This window comes from Haliaeetus albicilla, chromosome 14 (genome assembly GCF_947461875.1).
Source record: "Haliaeetus albicilla chromosome 14, bHalAlb1.1, whole genome shotgun sequence".
NCBI classification, from domain to species: domain Eukaryota; kingdom Metazoa; phylum Chordata; class Aves; order Accipitriformes; family Accipitridae; genus Haliaeetus; species Haliaeetus albicilla.
This window is the reverse complement of record NC_091496.1, coordinates 7,166,900-7,183,272: the sequence shown is the minus strand read 5'-3', so window position 1 is coordinate 7,183,272 and position 16,373 is coordinate 7,166,900. Positions and strand designations below refer to the sequence as shown.

Below are 16,373 nucleotides of genomic sequence, written 5' to 3'. Positions count from 1 at the left end.
TTAATTAAATAAGTTTATTGTCTAACGTTTACAGTTGTTACATTGCCGCTGTAAAGTGCGACAACATAAATAAATTTTCAGCAGGAACTCCTCGTTCCCCCCTTTCCCTTCTGTGAACACTGCTTTAGGAACCCCGCCTTGTTCTTTAGACTCACAAAAGCAAAGTGGACATGAAGTTTCAGTGGCACAGTTTTCACAAGTACATGTTTAAACAAAACTATGGGGCTGACTTGCTAGCATGACAGCAGCTACCATGCTGTCTCGCAGGAGGCCTGGGGCAAGAAACCAAAATGCCCCCGGCCCTGCGATGCAGCAAATCCACCACAGAACCAGTTCACAGGTGAGATGAGTATCAGTCTCCGGTAAAATGTTTGCTTGTCCACCCTTAGAGCTAAGAGAAAGGTGCCTGGGTGGAGACACCACAAAGGAATAAGGAGTGCTGAGTTCAATGATAGGGAAATGCAAGTTAAAAAAGTATAAAAAATTAATGTAAAACACAGGCTACAAATAAATTTTGTCAAGAATACTGGCACGTGGCAATCTGAACTCAGATTTTATTTTTTCTTCCTATTAAGGACAGGGAAACAAATTTAACATTTTAATGTTGTGTGCAAAAACGTTTACCGATATCAAACTGATACATTTTACCATCTCACTGTAGTGTTTGAACAGCAAGGTAGATGAATTGGTTTCCAGCATTACAGGCAACACTAGATAATACTTAAACAAGATAATGTAAACTTTATTCTTAAGGCAGCTGGTACTAATGCTGCACACAGGCATTGCTCAATGCCCATTACAGTAATGGGACATGTAGCACTTTAAAACAAATAAAAAGAAAATAGCAGTATTGGACTAAATGAGGCATGTTGTCGAAATGCTTTCCCTTTCACACAAACCATGAAATATTTGGACATCTAGAAAAATAATGCACCTACTCCTCCAACTTCAGCCTGTTCTTTTACAAATATTTCAAAGTACTGATAAATAATAGTGACTGCAAGCAGAATGCCAGTGCCAGATCCAATGGCTCCTAGAAAGTCAGCCAATACTGAAAGGGCACCAATGCACAAACCGCCAAATGCAGCTGCTGTAGGGATGTATCTGTACCAATGAAAAAAAAAAGTATTAATAATCATGAATTTTCATTGAAGGATTCTAACAATACTACTAAAGCAACCAACTAGAATATTGAGCAACAAATTTAGCGTTGCAAACGCAACTCTGTCATCAGCTTTTACTATCTTCCCTATTTGCACGAAGTAGAAACTAAAATAAATATTCACTGGCAGGAAAGCTGTGTGAATAACGGAACACTGGCAAAGCTTTCCAATTCATAGTATGACAATTGTATATATATGCACGCTATGTAACCTCCACAGGACTAAGAATAACTGCTTTGACTTAAATATGTAGGGATAAATCTACCTTTCAATATAGATCTGCAGACTTTGCATACTGCGTGAAATACCGCTTTTGTAGTGTCATCTGAGTTGAGTAATGGTAAATTAAACACCTGTAAAAATCAAGGTATCTTCCTTTTACAAATGTGGAAGAGACTCAGCCCAAATTCCCTTGTTATGCCACTTAAAACAAAGACACCACAGGTTAATCTCTTACCTACAGCTATAAACATCTTCTGCATTACTAGGAAAGGCAACAGCTGAATGGGAGGAATCTTGACATTTGCACTGGAAACAGCTCTTGGATTTTTCCGAGAGCATCTGCTCTAGTTGATACCTCCCCAGCACTCTCAACCATCCCACTGGAAGTCCACATTTCCTTACCTGTTAAGCTCGTGAACCATTGAAGTATCCCTGTGGCCTCTCATCACCATTTGCTGTTCTTTGAGTTGCTTGGCAACCTGCAAAAACCATCATTTTATGAAACTGCTGCGGTGTTTCATAGTCACCTGCTATTTAGTCAGAGTAATAACTGATCAGTGAGTAGCTAGTAGTCAGTTGTAAATTAGAGGCAGTGTTTGAAAACGTTCAGGCACGTTTATCAGAACACCTACATCTTTCGCTGATGAGCCAGACACCTCGATCCAAGTCTTCGAGAAGAACGCACAGGATCCCAACATAAATATTATATAAACTATTACATGGACGGGATCCTCAAATATTGCACCCATGGATTCTGGAGGGGACAAGTAGTAGCACAGGCCACCAACAGGATAAGAGCGAGCAGGGCCACCACCACTGACATCCTATGAGGGGGGAAGAAAAAGGCAGTTAGTCATTTCTCACAGACCTCTCACATTCCTATCCTGTATTATAGAGGAATTCCTCTTCAATGTTTAAAACAGCTTTTATACACAAATGTTAAAAAGTAAGTACTCCAGTTTTCTGCCAGTTAAATACCAAAGTTTCACAATGAAGTAATATATAGAAATAATTATATGCCGTTAAAAAAGTGGTAAAATACTTACTGCCCACTGTCCTAGTAAGTTCACCAAGAAGTTGCCGCTAAAACGAACAGACAACATCTGGGAAATAACGTAAAGGTTCGAAACTAAGGCAGACTGCAGAATGATGGGAATGTTGGAGGTATAAAAGAGCTTGATAGGATAGCTACTGTACTGTCCACGATACCGCGCAGACTTGATAGGTAAATCAACACGAAATCCCTGTGGGAAAGAACACAAAGGCACCAAGTTTATTTCCAAGATAGAAGGTATTCCTAGTATGCCCAAAAGCTATTCCTGACCACAGAGTTCTTGCTAGATAAACATGGAGTGCAAGGTCTGCAACAGTAAAACCCAAAGGCTTTCTGTTACAGTCTGGATTAAAAATTTTAAGGATTTCTAAGTGTTACTGCTTGGTTGTATTACATCCTTTTTACATAAACATTATCTCTCATCTGCTAAATTATATTCCTCTAAAATACACTTTATAGAACAGGGTTTGATAAAAGCCTTTAATGGCTTTTAAATTAACTAGCCAGTTAACAGCAGACTTTTCTGTAGTAAGCCCAGCCCGCTATTTTCTGGGGCAGGCTTCTATCTTAGCAGACCCAAGAAAAGCCACATGGACTTGAAAACCAGAGAATTCAGTTTTTTGCCAGCACTCTGACTCAACAGCTTTAAAAAAAAACAAAAACCAAAACCCACAAAAAAACAAACCCACATTTTAGCCACACACATGAAGAAAAAAAAAAAAAAAAAAGATCTCCTTTAGCATCCACTTCAATAAATACTTAAATTTAAAAAGAAATACTAGCTAAGTATTTCAAGAAAATTAGGGAAAAAGCAGTAAGCTATGCATTAATTACACAGTTTTTTTCTAGAACAAATTTGTATCATGCACACCCCAAAGAAGCAAGATTCTTTAGCTGTGTCCAAAGGTATTCTTTTAAGTCAACTATGAAAATCAAGTATATTATATGTGTGATACAACCACTGCAGTTCCCAAATCCATTTTTAGTAAAAATACTCTCATAGTGTATGTGGCGTTTAATGGAATGTGAGATTACATCACTGTCTGAGTACAAGTATGTCTGGCTATAAAATTTAACAGCTGTACTGTCACAGAGGTATGTTACTGAAATAACAATATGGAAATAAAAAGAGCTCCTTACTCAAAGCTAAGATACTTCAGTTACTCTAGTTTAACTTTTGCATTTTTTCCCAGTGACTGCAGTGTCTAAGGTCCATGCACTTCTACCTACGCAGTTGCAGAGCTGCTATGAGGAATTTCTCATTTTACCTGAAAATATATGACTACAGCAAATACAAATACTGTAGCAATCAGATTCATGAGATTGGGCAAATTCTGTCGGTAAAAAGCCTCCCGCAAAGCCCGGACTTTGTCGGTCCGTGTAGCCAGAAGATGAAATAATGCAATCACAGCACCCTCAAACTCTGTTCCTGCACAAAGCAAAAAAGTAGAAGAAATTTTAATCTGTAAATTAAAAAAATTTTAAAAAATAGTATCTTTCTTTTGGAAATTTTAAGAACACCACATATAAAATCAGTCACAATAGGACATAAATCCTGCTACGACAAATATATCACAATACAGGATTCTGCTTTAGCTTATAGACTAATCTACCAAAACATTATTCCTGGTTTAAAAGACAAAACAAAACAAAACCAAGTAACACATATGAAAGAACACTCTTTTTCTTTCTTTTCTGGGGGCAAGAGGATGATTGGAAGGAAGAAATAATAAACAAGGAGAGAAACAGCTTTAGAAAATCAGTAATAAAATGCAATAAAAAGAACTACTAAAAATCAGGTGAAAATTAAAGCACACTAAAACCATGGCTCAGGATTTCAAATGCATGCATTAAACTAGTTAACTTCTTGATGCAAAAAGGCTGTATCTTAACCTGGTATCAGGACAACCAGATGTCAAAGACTGGCTGAGGAATGAAGAGATGGTAGTCTCTGAAGAATCAAACTAGCTTAAAGTAGTTTGGAGGCACCAACTATAAAAGCATCCTATAACCACCAGCAACAGTTGGATCATAAACAATTCTGAACATGTAGAATTTCTTATCTTCTCTATTTCTATCGACTAAATGATGCTACAAGACTATTTCAGTTTGGAAACCCAAAAATTTTCAGTCAAGGGTCTTCAAGTCCCATTTTAGCTACTGCAATTCGAATCAGCAAAAGCAAACTTGTAGGTTATTAATCTTCCTGTAAATCAGACGTTTTCATCTTCAATGTTAGACAACTGACTTTAAAACATTTTTTTAATATCCATCCGATAAACATCTGATAGTTTATGTATAGTATACATCCAGTGAAACACGTTAGTTGTAATCGCACATGTACCTCTGCCAGTGTTGATGGTAGTGGGACTAAAAGCCTTCCAGACAATGGTTTCACAGATATTGGTAGCAATAAACAGGGAAATACCAGACCCCAATCCATAACCTTTCTGTAGCAACTCATCTAACAGCAACACAATCAAACCAGCAACAAACAGCTGTGGGAAAAGAAACAAAATTGAGCAGAAACAATAATAAATTAAGTCAAGAATAATGTATTAATTCCCTGCTTCAGTATTTTCGTCATGTTGGAGAGTGATCATCAAGTTTTTCACCTGAGTATCATTCATGCAGTTATTTCCGCCCTCTCACGTACAAATGCCTGCACATCTCACCTAGCAATGATCTCTGTGACTTTTCAACACTGACACTAGCAAACAGATTACTCAGTGAGCGCTTTTTCAAAGTGTTTAAGTTTGTGCATTTACTGCTTTGCTCTACAGGATAACGTCTCCAAGCTGCATCTGTGCCATTTAGTGAGTAGTCCTCCATGGTACTGAACAGCAGCTACTGCTTTCAAAGTCTACCAATTCCTGTATTTCGAATCAAGCAGCCACTCCTACCTGAAACATTTTTGACATTAACTATTACAACTTTCTCCTCCTTTATGGAGTATCTAGAATTTCTCATATATAGACAGATACAAAGGATGATGCTTTATAGCAGTAAAAATAAATAAATAAAAGGCAACCAGACATAGGTTTTTCCTTCCAGCTATACTGTATCTAACCAGTCTCAGTTACACACAAAATAGCTCATTACAAACCTGAATTATAATAAGAAGACAAATTCCAGCACCCATTTCAGCAGGATCTCCATACATTCCAGTCATAACATACACAATGGCTTGCCCAATGGTAATAATCATCCCAAATACTAAAACAAGAGAGAAAGCAAATCCTTTAAAAAAATCTGCTGAAATCACCTACCAAAGAAATCTCACATCTAGTATCACTTAGGCAGGCTGCTTTCCCAAGAACAAAAATATGCTTATTAATTTTAATTGGAACAGTGCTTACATTTCTGAGCTCCATTGAACAAGGCTCTGTCTTTTGGAGTATCACCAACTTCAATGATCTTCGCTCCAGCTAGCAGCTGCATGATCAAACCAGATGTCACAATGGGTGAGATACCTAATTCCATCAAAGTACCTAAACAGGAAGAAAAATTAACACGATTGCCGTTCAAGCATCTCTCCTGAAGAATTATACTCTGAGGATATTAGTTAGTCTGTTGAAAGGTTTCTGACCTACAAGGAACATTTTTCATAACACTTCAAACATGTATATTCCAGTACAGGTATGATCAAAACAAAGACCATTACCTCCTCACAGAAGAAGGCTGCCATGTTAAAATCTGTGATTTTGAAGGCAGCACAAAAAACCTATGTAGCTTTTCACTTCCAAGTATTTTTGTGAAACCATGCTAACACTAAAGGTCAATGCACACTGAAGCTCAGCTTTTTGGCATATCATATCTGCTCTCACATGTAGTACAGTGGTGTTCCATCACAAAATTGCCAAGAGAACTATTAATAAACTATTTAGCCACTGCAGATGTGAAGTCTCAACAAGAACCAGTGATAGGGGACCGGTAAGGTCATATGGAAGATGAAAAGAAGTAGAAACAGTGTATTGATAGCTGATCAGCCTAGAAGTTTATCTATCCTCACACCTCATCTCTGAAAGGAGCCCCTTCTTTGGGGGATATCTCATTCTGTATTTCCCTTTTCCCATATATCAGTCATTTATTCAGAAACTGCTTCTGGCAACTTCTGCCAGTAATTTATTCAGAAAGTTTGAGTTACACGTGCTGCTTAATAACACCATTGGCTGCCCCTTCCCTGTTACACTATAAGGAAAAAGTGACTACCCATTCCCTATCCACTTTTTTCAGAGATGAAGACTTAAGAGACATTTGGGATACGCACATTCCATGGCAAAGAATTCTTATTTTTTCAGGATCTCTTTCTATAGATTAATATCTACCTTAGGTTCTCCCTGGTGCCTTTTTCTGAGTGTTTTCTTTTTTAGTTCCACTATATCCTGTGTGGCATGGGAGATTAGAACTGCATGCAATATTCAATTTGTGCCACCTTACAGATTTGTACAGACATTTCTTCTGATCTTTTCAACCAGTTCTTAAGCCGTTAGGTCTTCCCTCTTATCCTGCAAGAGCTTAATTTCCTGAAGAGCCTTTAAAAAGTAATCTGAATTTAACAAAGGGTTTTTGAGCACCTCCCCTATTGTCTGGAGTCTTCATTTCTGCCTAACTACCAGAGTCCTCATTTCAGTTCTAATTTTTAAAAATTTTAAGCATTATTGCACAATTATTTTTTCTTTTTTTTTTTTTTTTAGTGTTTTCCCTGCCACCAAAATGTAAAATGTGAAAGCATTAAAGTCATTATTATAATTTGGTTCTTCCATACTTGCATCTTAAGAGTCTACACACTGTTCAGTACAGTGTTAAATACTACGTCACATCTCAAAGAAATCTGTACTTCTCCAACAGCAAGAAAATTAGGATGTCAAAAGCTGTAGCCTTTACCTCACATCCTGCAATGACATCTAGTCAGTTGACTTAGGTGAAAATTAACTGTCCCACTCCTGCTTTTTATTGCCTTCACAGTCTCTCTAGTCTTTTCTTGGCCACCGTTACCATTCTGTCTGGGTAGTGGATAGCATATTTAGTATCATACACTGCTAGCAAGACACAGAATTTTATATGCAAATTCTGCAGTAGAGTTTGAAACAGATAACTTATTTACCTTAATCTTCACTGGTGCAACAAAATTTGTCATTCCTAAATAATCTGTACCTTCACATTAGAGGGTTCCACTGATTTTCTTACTTCCAGCCAATTTTCCAAGATACAGGTCAGTCAGCGTCCTCATTCAGACTCATGCATGCCAGGTCACCCATCTTAAGTTTCAGACTTCTAGCATTAGTTTAAGTCTTCTTATACATTTGGTTGGGATCCACTTGTCTATTCTAAAATAAGTCAGTTTGGCTTTGCTAAACTATAAGCCAAATCATCTCTGCCCTTAGCTTTCCCACCTATAAAATTACTCACTCATAATGTTGCCAAAATATGAGACATAACTGACTTGTACACATAAGGTATTTTCTAATCAACACTCTCATACTGGACATTAGTGCTGTTGGTAAGTGGTGGGGCAGAATATTCCCTGTCCTATACATTAATCAGAAAGAGACTGCTCTCCAGTTCAAAACAGAATCATCCCAAAACTTGAGAATCAAGATTAATCTCATCTGCATGTCAAAGGAAACCCCATTGCTAAGATGAAGTACTCCTCAAGTATCAGTCAATTTTAATTACACCTGTGTTAAGAACTTTACAAAGTGTTTCAACATGACATTTGGGCTGTATGAAATGTAACAGCCAACTGTTTTTCTCCTGATCTGTTTATACCGACACAAAACAGAGAAAGGAATAATCTACTAACCTCTGTTTGACGCAAGAATGACTCGCATCCAATAGAAAGGATCTGCAGAATCTGATGACATGATTCCAAACAAAGGTATCTGTCAAAGCGCACAAAAGTATTAAACAGATATACAAAAGCATGCATTAATCCAAAAATCTTAACGTGTAATGATTCAACTGTTACACTGTTTAATATAATTTATTTCAACTTTTTTTTTTTTCTTTCAGTTAAACCAGAGATACTGACACCATCTATTTTAATCCTCTAACTGGGGTGTGACTCAGAGAACTAAACCAAGACCCTTCTACAGGAAAAAGCAGAAACACCTAGAAAGAAGAGTCAGTGCACGTAAACCAGATTACTGAAGTTGAAGATGGAAATGCCTGACATATGAGATTCTGGAGTACTACAACTCACCAAAAGAACAGAAAAAGCATAAAATAAATAGGTTAGCCACCACAAGTCATTAACAGAACAAGGAAAAATATTAGATGATATGCCATTACTTATTTCACCAAATTTTTTGCAGCAATTTTGAGCTTAAAAAAAGAAAAAAAGAAAACTGTAGCAAAACATTTTTGAGAAGACAAAAGAAAGCAAGTTTTTAGGTTTTTTTAAACAGTCCTAAACAGAATTTCTTTTCAGTACAAATTAAAGATACAGCATAAACTACAATGTAAATATCTTCATCCAGTGAGTTTAAATATTCAAATTCTACAGCTGGGAATATGTTTTAAAATATCCCATATGGAACTGTCAAAGTTAGCCAAGTTTATACAAAACCTCCAATATTCTATATGTCAATACTGAGGGATTTTGAGCTCTTTAAAACTCTTCTTAATCACAAAAACAACAGACTAGGAATTCAGGCAATCTTATAGATTAACTCCTGAAAACTCTAGTCTGCACCACCTGATTTCCTTATTCAACTACCAGATCTCCTTATTCTACTACCAGATTTCCTTATTCTACTACCATAATCTTTTGTATAGATTCAAAATCTTAATTATGCATATATCCAGCAGCTAGGAAACACAGATAAAATACATGTTCTTCTAGCTCTAGTATCATTCCCACTTCCTCCATCCAAAAAAACAAGTAGGAACAAGACCTGGTTTTTAGCCTTTCAACAGTCCTTCAGAGTTGTGAACAAAAATTATTGCTACTGCTCTGGAGTCTGGAATGGGTAAGTTAATAAATATAACCTAAAAAGCCTGACTCTGAAGATGTACAGTTCATTTTAAATCTCCTAAGAGGTTGTCTACAAGTTCTAAAAAATACATGTCAAGTAATACATGGATTCTCGTTTTCTGCAATATCCAAGTATTCTTTAAAAAAAAACACCACCACTATAAACAAGTTCTAAATGTCGACTTAAAACATCTGAGAGAAACATTTTCCTGCAATCTTTACAATCCATCGGCTTGTTGAAGAGGAATCAGGTAAAAACAGTCACTTCTATTTCACTTTCAAACTTGTCACTGCTAAAATTTAAATTTAGCTGCTAACAGGGGGTAAAGAATGCATAAAATTGCTCTGTTTGTTTATACTACTCAATGAATAATTAGCTCAGCTGTTTACCCTGCAGCCAGTATCATCATTTGATAGAACCTTTCATATAACAAGAAAAACATTATGGATTTTAGACTAAATAGAAAGCATTAGTTTTTGAAAACATATACAATAAAAAATAAAGACTATGTCAGAGAATCAGGGTTTTTTTTAACTGAATTAAATACTTATCTATAAAAGTACATAACTGAAACTGGTAGGTCAACATGAAACAAGAACTTCTCACACTTTTAGCATTCTATTTTATATATACAGAACGCACATTTTCTGAACACAGAAAACAGCAACACCTACCTGGCAGCATACTAAGAAAATGAAGAGCGTGATAGCTGTCCATAGTACCTTCTCTCTGAACTGGATCTACAGAACAGATTGTAGAAATGAATGTGTTCATTGTATGTAGAATTTTCACTGTCTTCTCACATTAGTACTAAATGCTATAGCATTCAGAATTAAATGCAAAGATATTGAACCAGAAAGCATAATTTCTCATTAGAACGTACTTTTAATAAAGATTTCAGATTTTATAGAGAGACCCAGTCAGGGGCTTCTGTGTAGTCAAAGAAAACTTGTATGGGATCTGGCAGATGGCGTGGCCAACATTCAGTGAGTAGAATATATTTTATATATAGTATTCTAATACAGTGAGTATTTACAGAAAAGCAGTAGTATGGCTAAAAACATGGGCATACCAGAACAAACATGAAAAATGAATGCAAAAAAATCTTTTATCTTCACTGATTAGTGCTCTAGTTTTCAACAGACTGGAGGCACTGTTTTGTAAGGCCTGAAGTTATTAAACTAAAGCACTATAAAGTTTTTGAAGAGATTTAACTGCTGTGAAAACAGGTAATAAAACCCAGAAGAACCATGAGGTTTGGAATTCAAAATATTTGGAATTAAATTCTTCAAAGGGTGGTAGAGAAAGCTTAAAAATTCACCATTATGTTCATGGACACGGACCACAAAATAATTTTTAGATATTTTTTCCCTCCCAAAATATTTTTATCCATGTAGATTACATCTTACTTTAAAATGAATGTCAGATCAATAATCATTAGTCACTAACACATTGAAGAGAATCACAGGGTCACAACATTTGAGGCAACTGTAACTAGTACCCGGTGCAAAAAGAGAGGAATCAAAAGATTTAAGTTTGAACCAGAGGATTACTCAAAGCATGAGACAGAAAGAAATGCACTTGAAAAGACCAGAGAGCGCTAAGATGCAGTGTTATGTTCAAGTTCCCACCTCTCCTCCATGGACCGTAAACATTAAGAGAAGTGTGTTCACTGTAGGCAAGAGTACAGCAGCTACTAAAACGTGACATAAACTAACATGTAAGATAGATACAGCAGAAATACTAGCTTTCTGCCTCCAACCACTGAATCTGCCTGTAGAGAGGTAACAAAAAAAAAGGATTAGTGCCTGATTTTGTAGGTACTGAACACCCACAAATAAGAAACTACAAACTAAGGCAGCAGCACAGCTTCTCAAGCAAAAGAAACCCCAGTAGTCTGTATCTTTGTAAGTGAAAGCATGCACTTACTTAGAAGCAAAATAATCCCAGTAATTTAATTTATTTACTGATACCACCTCACCCTTAAAAAAGAGGCCAGATGCTAAAAATACTTACAGTACAAAGTTAAAAAAAGAAAAATAGTGACAGCAGCAAATAAATCCAAACAGTATCTTGTGTTAGATTTTATGCGGTGCTGACCCACTTTACCAAGTGCTGTTTGAATTCTACAATTCAGATTTTAAGTACAGACTTTTTAAAAGACAAATGCTTAACCAAATTATCTCTGCAGCCCAGCTGTTAACCTTAGCTTCTGAGGCATCAGTCAAGCTCTACAAATGCTCTGTCTCTCTCTGTAACTGCAGTGAATATGAACATTAGAGAAATTCTGTGTCATCCAAATCACAGTTATTCACCAGGAAAACAGTCTCTATGGTTCAAAAAGACAAAAAAGAAAAAGGAGGCATCTGAATCCATATGCCAGGAACAGCAAAATACAGACTGGTACCAAAATATTCCAGCCACAAATGATAACAAGCACAGGGAGAGTACATTTCATCATCTGATCAGATTCAATTGGACATTTTCTTCCTTTGACATTTTTCTTAAGACTTGTGAAAATGAAGGGACTTAAGCATCATTTTCTTGGTGTTCTGAACAGTGCGTTCTACTTAGAAATATCTGTGCATATGAGGGAAATATGAACCAATACTACTAACTACAAAAAGTAGCAATTGCTTCTGTTAATCAATTTGGCATAGTGACAGAAAAAGCCCGCTTCCCTCATCAACAATAATGGCAAATGATTCAATGAGAGCGCAACTGACTCAAAACTTCATCTTCACTTAACAATAAATAAAATTTTAGAGAAAATAGGTTTCTTTTATTATCTTCATTTCTTGCTCTGGCCTTAACCAACCCACTGAAACCATTACTAATTATGTCTGCCAGTGACAGCTTGCAAGAAAACAATAAATAACAATGAATTACAGTTATATAGAATGACCTAGGTCACTTGAGAGACTACAAGCAAGGAACACAACTTAAAACGCTCAAAGAGTTCTTCAGTCTAGGAAAGATGTTCCGAATTGTATTTCCACTTCAAATTTGCACAAAGCTGGCAACTGGCAGTCATTGCCTAGACAGCGACCTAGATAGTATTAAAGACAAAGTGACCCAAATAGCAAGGACAGGAATCTTGGCACCTCTCTGGGCATCCTTCATCTGCTGATAGAGGACATGGACAGATCAAGCACCTCTTCCTCTCTGGCAAATAGAAAGGGAGGAGGAAAAAAAACAAGAGAAAAATCACAGCTGTCGATGAGCTTTACAGAAACATCAATATTTGTATATTTGTCTTATTTAGTTTCCTCTTCCCATCCACTTCACTAGACAAAAATGGGATGGATGTAACCAATTCATCACAGATATGCCATAAATCAGCACTAGAAGACTGCACTAAGGTTCACCACTGCAGAAACAAAGATGGGTACCTTCCACCCAGATCTGGTGCATCCAAATCTTAGCACAGGGTCTGGCTCTGGAGATTCCTGCTCTGAAGATGCCTTTGTCTGACCTAAATAATTTGTTTGGAACCCCATTCCAAGAAGGAAAGATGCTGGAAAGCAACAAAGACAGACAGATGGAACAAAGAGCCAGGGGATAAATCCCATCTTTTTAAAAATCAGTTCCAGAGGGGAATAATCAGCAGTTTTTACTGTATCTTCTCCATTCAATCCAGCAGGCTCAGCTATGGTTACTGGAACAAACATCTCTGTATCCAGTCCTAACCTTCGGGAATCTCTCATCAACGAAAGAGGATTCTGTCAGATGGTGTCATGTTCCCAGCTATGCATTTCCTTTTAAGAATATAAAAATCAACATTCAGCTCTTAAGGAATTTTCATGCCAGTCATGACAATGAATATTAGGTAAATTTGTTTCTCTAATTAGAACCTTTGTCACCTAGGCGATATGTGCTTGCTTGAGTTTTGGAAGTAAAAAATGGTGGGGTGGGGTTGGGTTTTTCTGACAGGACAGATCTCTTTTTGATCTGCAGCAATTAACTAATTTTAATCTACAAAATGTGCTGAGAAATGGGAGGAGCTTCCAGGGCTGGGGGAACAGAGAGATCAGCTGTAAATGAACTCAGTTCACTGATTTCAGAACAAAGTGTCACAGTGAACAGGGAGCAATTACCTAACTATATCACAGATCACTCTCCCACTTCTTCAACGTGAATCACGGCTACGGGAGTGGAAAATATTTTGTGGGAAAGGAAGAACTGAATTTGTGGTTCCTGAATTACAGCACAAGCCTTTTCAAAGTAATATATAAGCCAGCTCAAAGCCGAGAGTTGTGACCAGTGCTCAAAGCCAATAGTGGTATCCACAAAGACAACAGTGGATTTCCACAGGGGAAAAAAAAAGCTTGAAAACCCTGTTCTAGTATATAAAAACAGATCCAATCGTACAGAGCTAAAACTAAATAAACTTAGTCTGGACAGGAGACTTTTTTTTAAAAATCAGCATAATTACCAAGTGGAACAACTTATCAGAAGGCTGTTAAGAATTCATTATGACAGTAATCTTTTACCTTAACATGGGTTCCCCCTCCTCCAAAGAATACATCGTACTTTAGGGCCTACTATCTGTATTTATATTGGAGTCTGGACTTGAATATCATAATATTCTCTTATCTTTGAGCCAATAAAAGTAAGAACATAATGTGGCACTCACTTTTCTTTCCGGTTTCTGGATTTCAGGTAACACTGCACAGAATGGCTTAATAACTTCTAAAAATTTTACTGTTCCAGAAAAACAAACACACACAAAAGAAGAGAGAAAAATGTATTAATGAACCTTTATGAACTTATAACGCTTCATACAACTTTATTTAACTTCTAGGGGAAAAAAATAAAGTGTCAGTAACATTTTATAAGTGAATTATTTCATCAACACACGCTCTAATTCAGTGTCTGAAAATTAATGCCCTCTCAAAACAGCTGAAAACAGGGCAAAAATGTGAAAGAGAATTCTTGTTCTAATCAGATTTGGCCCATCCTTTTTTCCACAGCTGGAATCATTTTAGATGAGAAGCAGCACTGTGTATATCACAAGTGAACTAAATTGTATTCCATCTAAAAATAAATGACCTAGTATCAGACTGTGCTAGTTAAATACAGAAGCAAAGGATACTGTTATCAAAAAGTATCCATGTAGAGATTAAAATCTTGTGTTTTACAGAACTGAGAAAAAAAAATTCAAACTCTAAAACATGTTTAGAAATCCTAATTTAAATCATTGCAACACTTATTCTGATCAGAACTTTTGGGGCATTTCATTTTGACTTTTGATATATCTCTCTTCACAGTTTCTCCTCTAAAAACACAGAAAAACTCAACAGTTTGAGCTCTATTTTGGGGCGGGGGGGGATCAAAGCACATGTGTTCGGTGGGTAATTTGTCCTCCAAAACTTGGACATTTTTCCCAGCCTCAATACATTTGGATAGCCATAGAAAACAACCGTCAGTACCTCTTCAAAGAAAATGCATTTATTACACCGCGAGCCAAGTTAAGTAACGTTTTGGTCCAAATGCCACGTCTACTTTTACACTTTGCTGTGACATATTTCTCCTTTATTTATTCCAAGCTCTCAAGACAGCTCACCAGAAGGTGCATCTTGCTCCACAGTAAGGCGGCACAGCTCCCATATTAAAATACTAAACCCATGGGGAAAAAAAAAAAACAAAAAAACCCCAACCAACCCACCACAAAGCGGTGCCCCATCTCCCCCTCTAGCCCTGCTAGCTCGGCAGGAGCGTGTCCCGCTGCCGCCGACCCCCCGGCCTGCCCCTGAGGCGGGCACCTCAGGCACGCCGCCACCTCAGCCCACCGGACCGGCGACCGGCCGCGTCCCGCCCTCACGCAGACAGCGACCCCGCTCCCCCCCCCCGGGCCGCTAGCCCTCGGCCGGCTATCCCGGGACCAGCCCCGTCGCCCGCGGACCGGCGCCGACCCGTACTCACTGCCCATGGCGGCGGCGGGACCGTCCGCCTGCCTCCGCCGCTCTCACCGCCGCTCCCCGCCTCCGCCGCCGCCGGCCGGCGCCGTCACGTGACACCGGCCGCAAGGCCCCCACCCCTTTGCGCGCAGGCATCGCTGCGGACGACTATCCCTGCCCTGAGGCGACGGCGCTACCGACTCGGCGGGGAAAAAGGAAACCGCCCCCCGTCCCCCCGCCGCTCACGGCGCCCCGAGCGCCGACCCGCTCCTTCCTCTGAGGGCAACGGGATCCGCCACCGGGGCGACGATCGCCGCTACGGGGCGGATCAGGCTGTCAGCGGACAGCCATAAGGGTGAAGGACCCGCGCTCCCAGAATGCTCTGCGCGCCGTGAGGGGAGGCCGGCTGTTCCCGCCCACGGGCGACCGCAGCTGAGGCGGTGCTGCGGTCGCCCGTGGGCGGGAACAGCCCGCCTCACACCGCCAAAACTCACTGATTTCGTTTAGCCTTGCGTGGCAGGAGGAAACTCTCCCCTCCTCACTGAATCGCAGCCTTGTTCGTGTCTTCTTACTCCTCAGGGGTTTTGGGGAGGTTTCCTGGATGTTGCTGATAGAGCAGTTACCGATCGGAGAAGCACAGGTTTAGCAGTTTGGTACTGGTGGGTTTCACTACTATCCAAATCCACCCATACTGATGGGTGGATGTGATAATTTCGCGGGTAATTTGACAAAATCACAGGTCCGTGGGTGAAGTGAACCTGGCAGAGCGCCTGCATTGAGAATGGGTATCGCCGAAATGGGTATCAAACGTTCTTCAGAGCTCCCTGTTACAACAGGCAACAGTCTGTAAAATGAGGGTTACCAGAATTTATTGCAGGATTTATATACGATAATTTAAAATAATATTTATTCTTTCTGAGTTAACTCATCCTACGCGTAGGCTTGCATTCTTCCCATTTTAGGCTAACTTACCAAGAAAGAGTATGAGATGTGAAAGATTACGACTCCTCAACCTTCAACCTGTGTATTGGATTTTATTCTGCATTCCCTGAGA

General features: G+C 38.6%; 1 protein-coding gene across 4 annotated transcripts; it reads right to left on the bottom strand.

The window, feature by feature from the left end:
* Positions 1-15,468, bottom strand: SEC61A2 (SEC61 translocon subunit alpha 2). Of its 4 annotated transcripts, XM_069801610.1 has the most exons (13): positions 15,345-15,404; positions 14,056-14,123; positions 13,110-13,177; positions 10,094-10,159; positions 8,246-8,324; positions 5,799-5,930; positions 5,546-5,655; positions 4,784-4,937; positions 3,708-3,868; positions 2,432-2,629; positions 2,018-2,209; positions 1,788-1,864; positions 1-1,104 (listed from the first exon to the last, which is right to left on the bottom strand). In XM_069801610.1, the coding sequence occupies exons 5-13, from the start codon at positions 8,304-8,306 to the stop codon at positions 918-920; spliced, it is 1,272 nt and encodes a 423-aa protein (XP_069657711.1). In that variant the 5' UTR covers positions 8,307-8,324; positions 10,094-10,159; positions 13,110-13,177; positions 14,056-14,123; positions 15,345-15,404; the 3' UTR covers positions 1-917. The 4 variants fall into 4 exon arrangements, with proteins under 4 accessions (XP_069657711.1, XP_069657709.1, XP_069657708.1 ...); XM_069801608.1 differs by lacking the exon at positions 13,110-13,177 and having other exon boundaries at positions 15,345-15,468; XM_069801607.1 differs by lacking the exons at positions 13,110-13,177; positions 14,056-14,123; positions 15,345-15,404 and adding exons at positions 11,051-11,193; positions 12,524-12,574.
* Between the last annotated feature and the right edge of the window lie 905 nt (positions 15,469-16,373).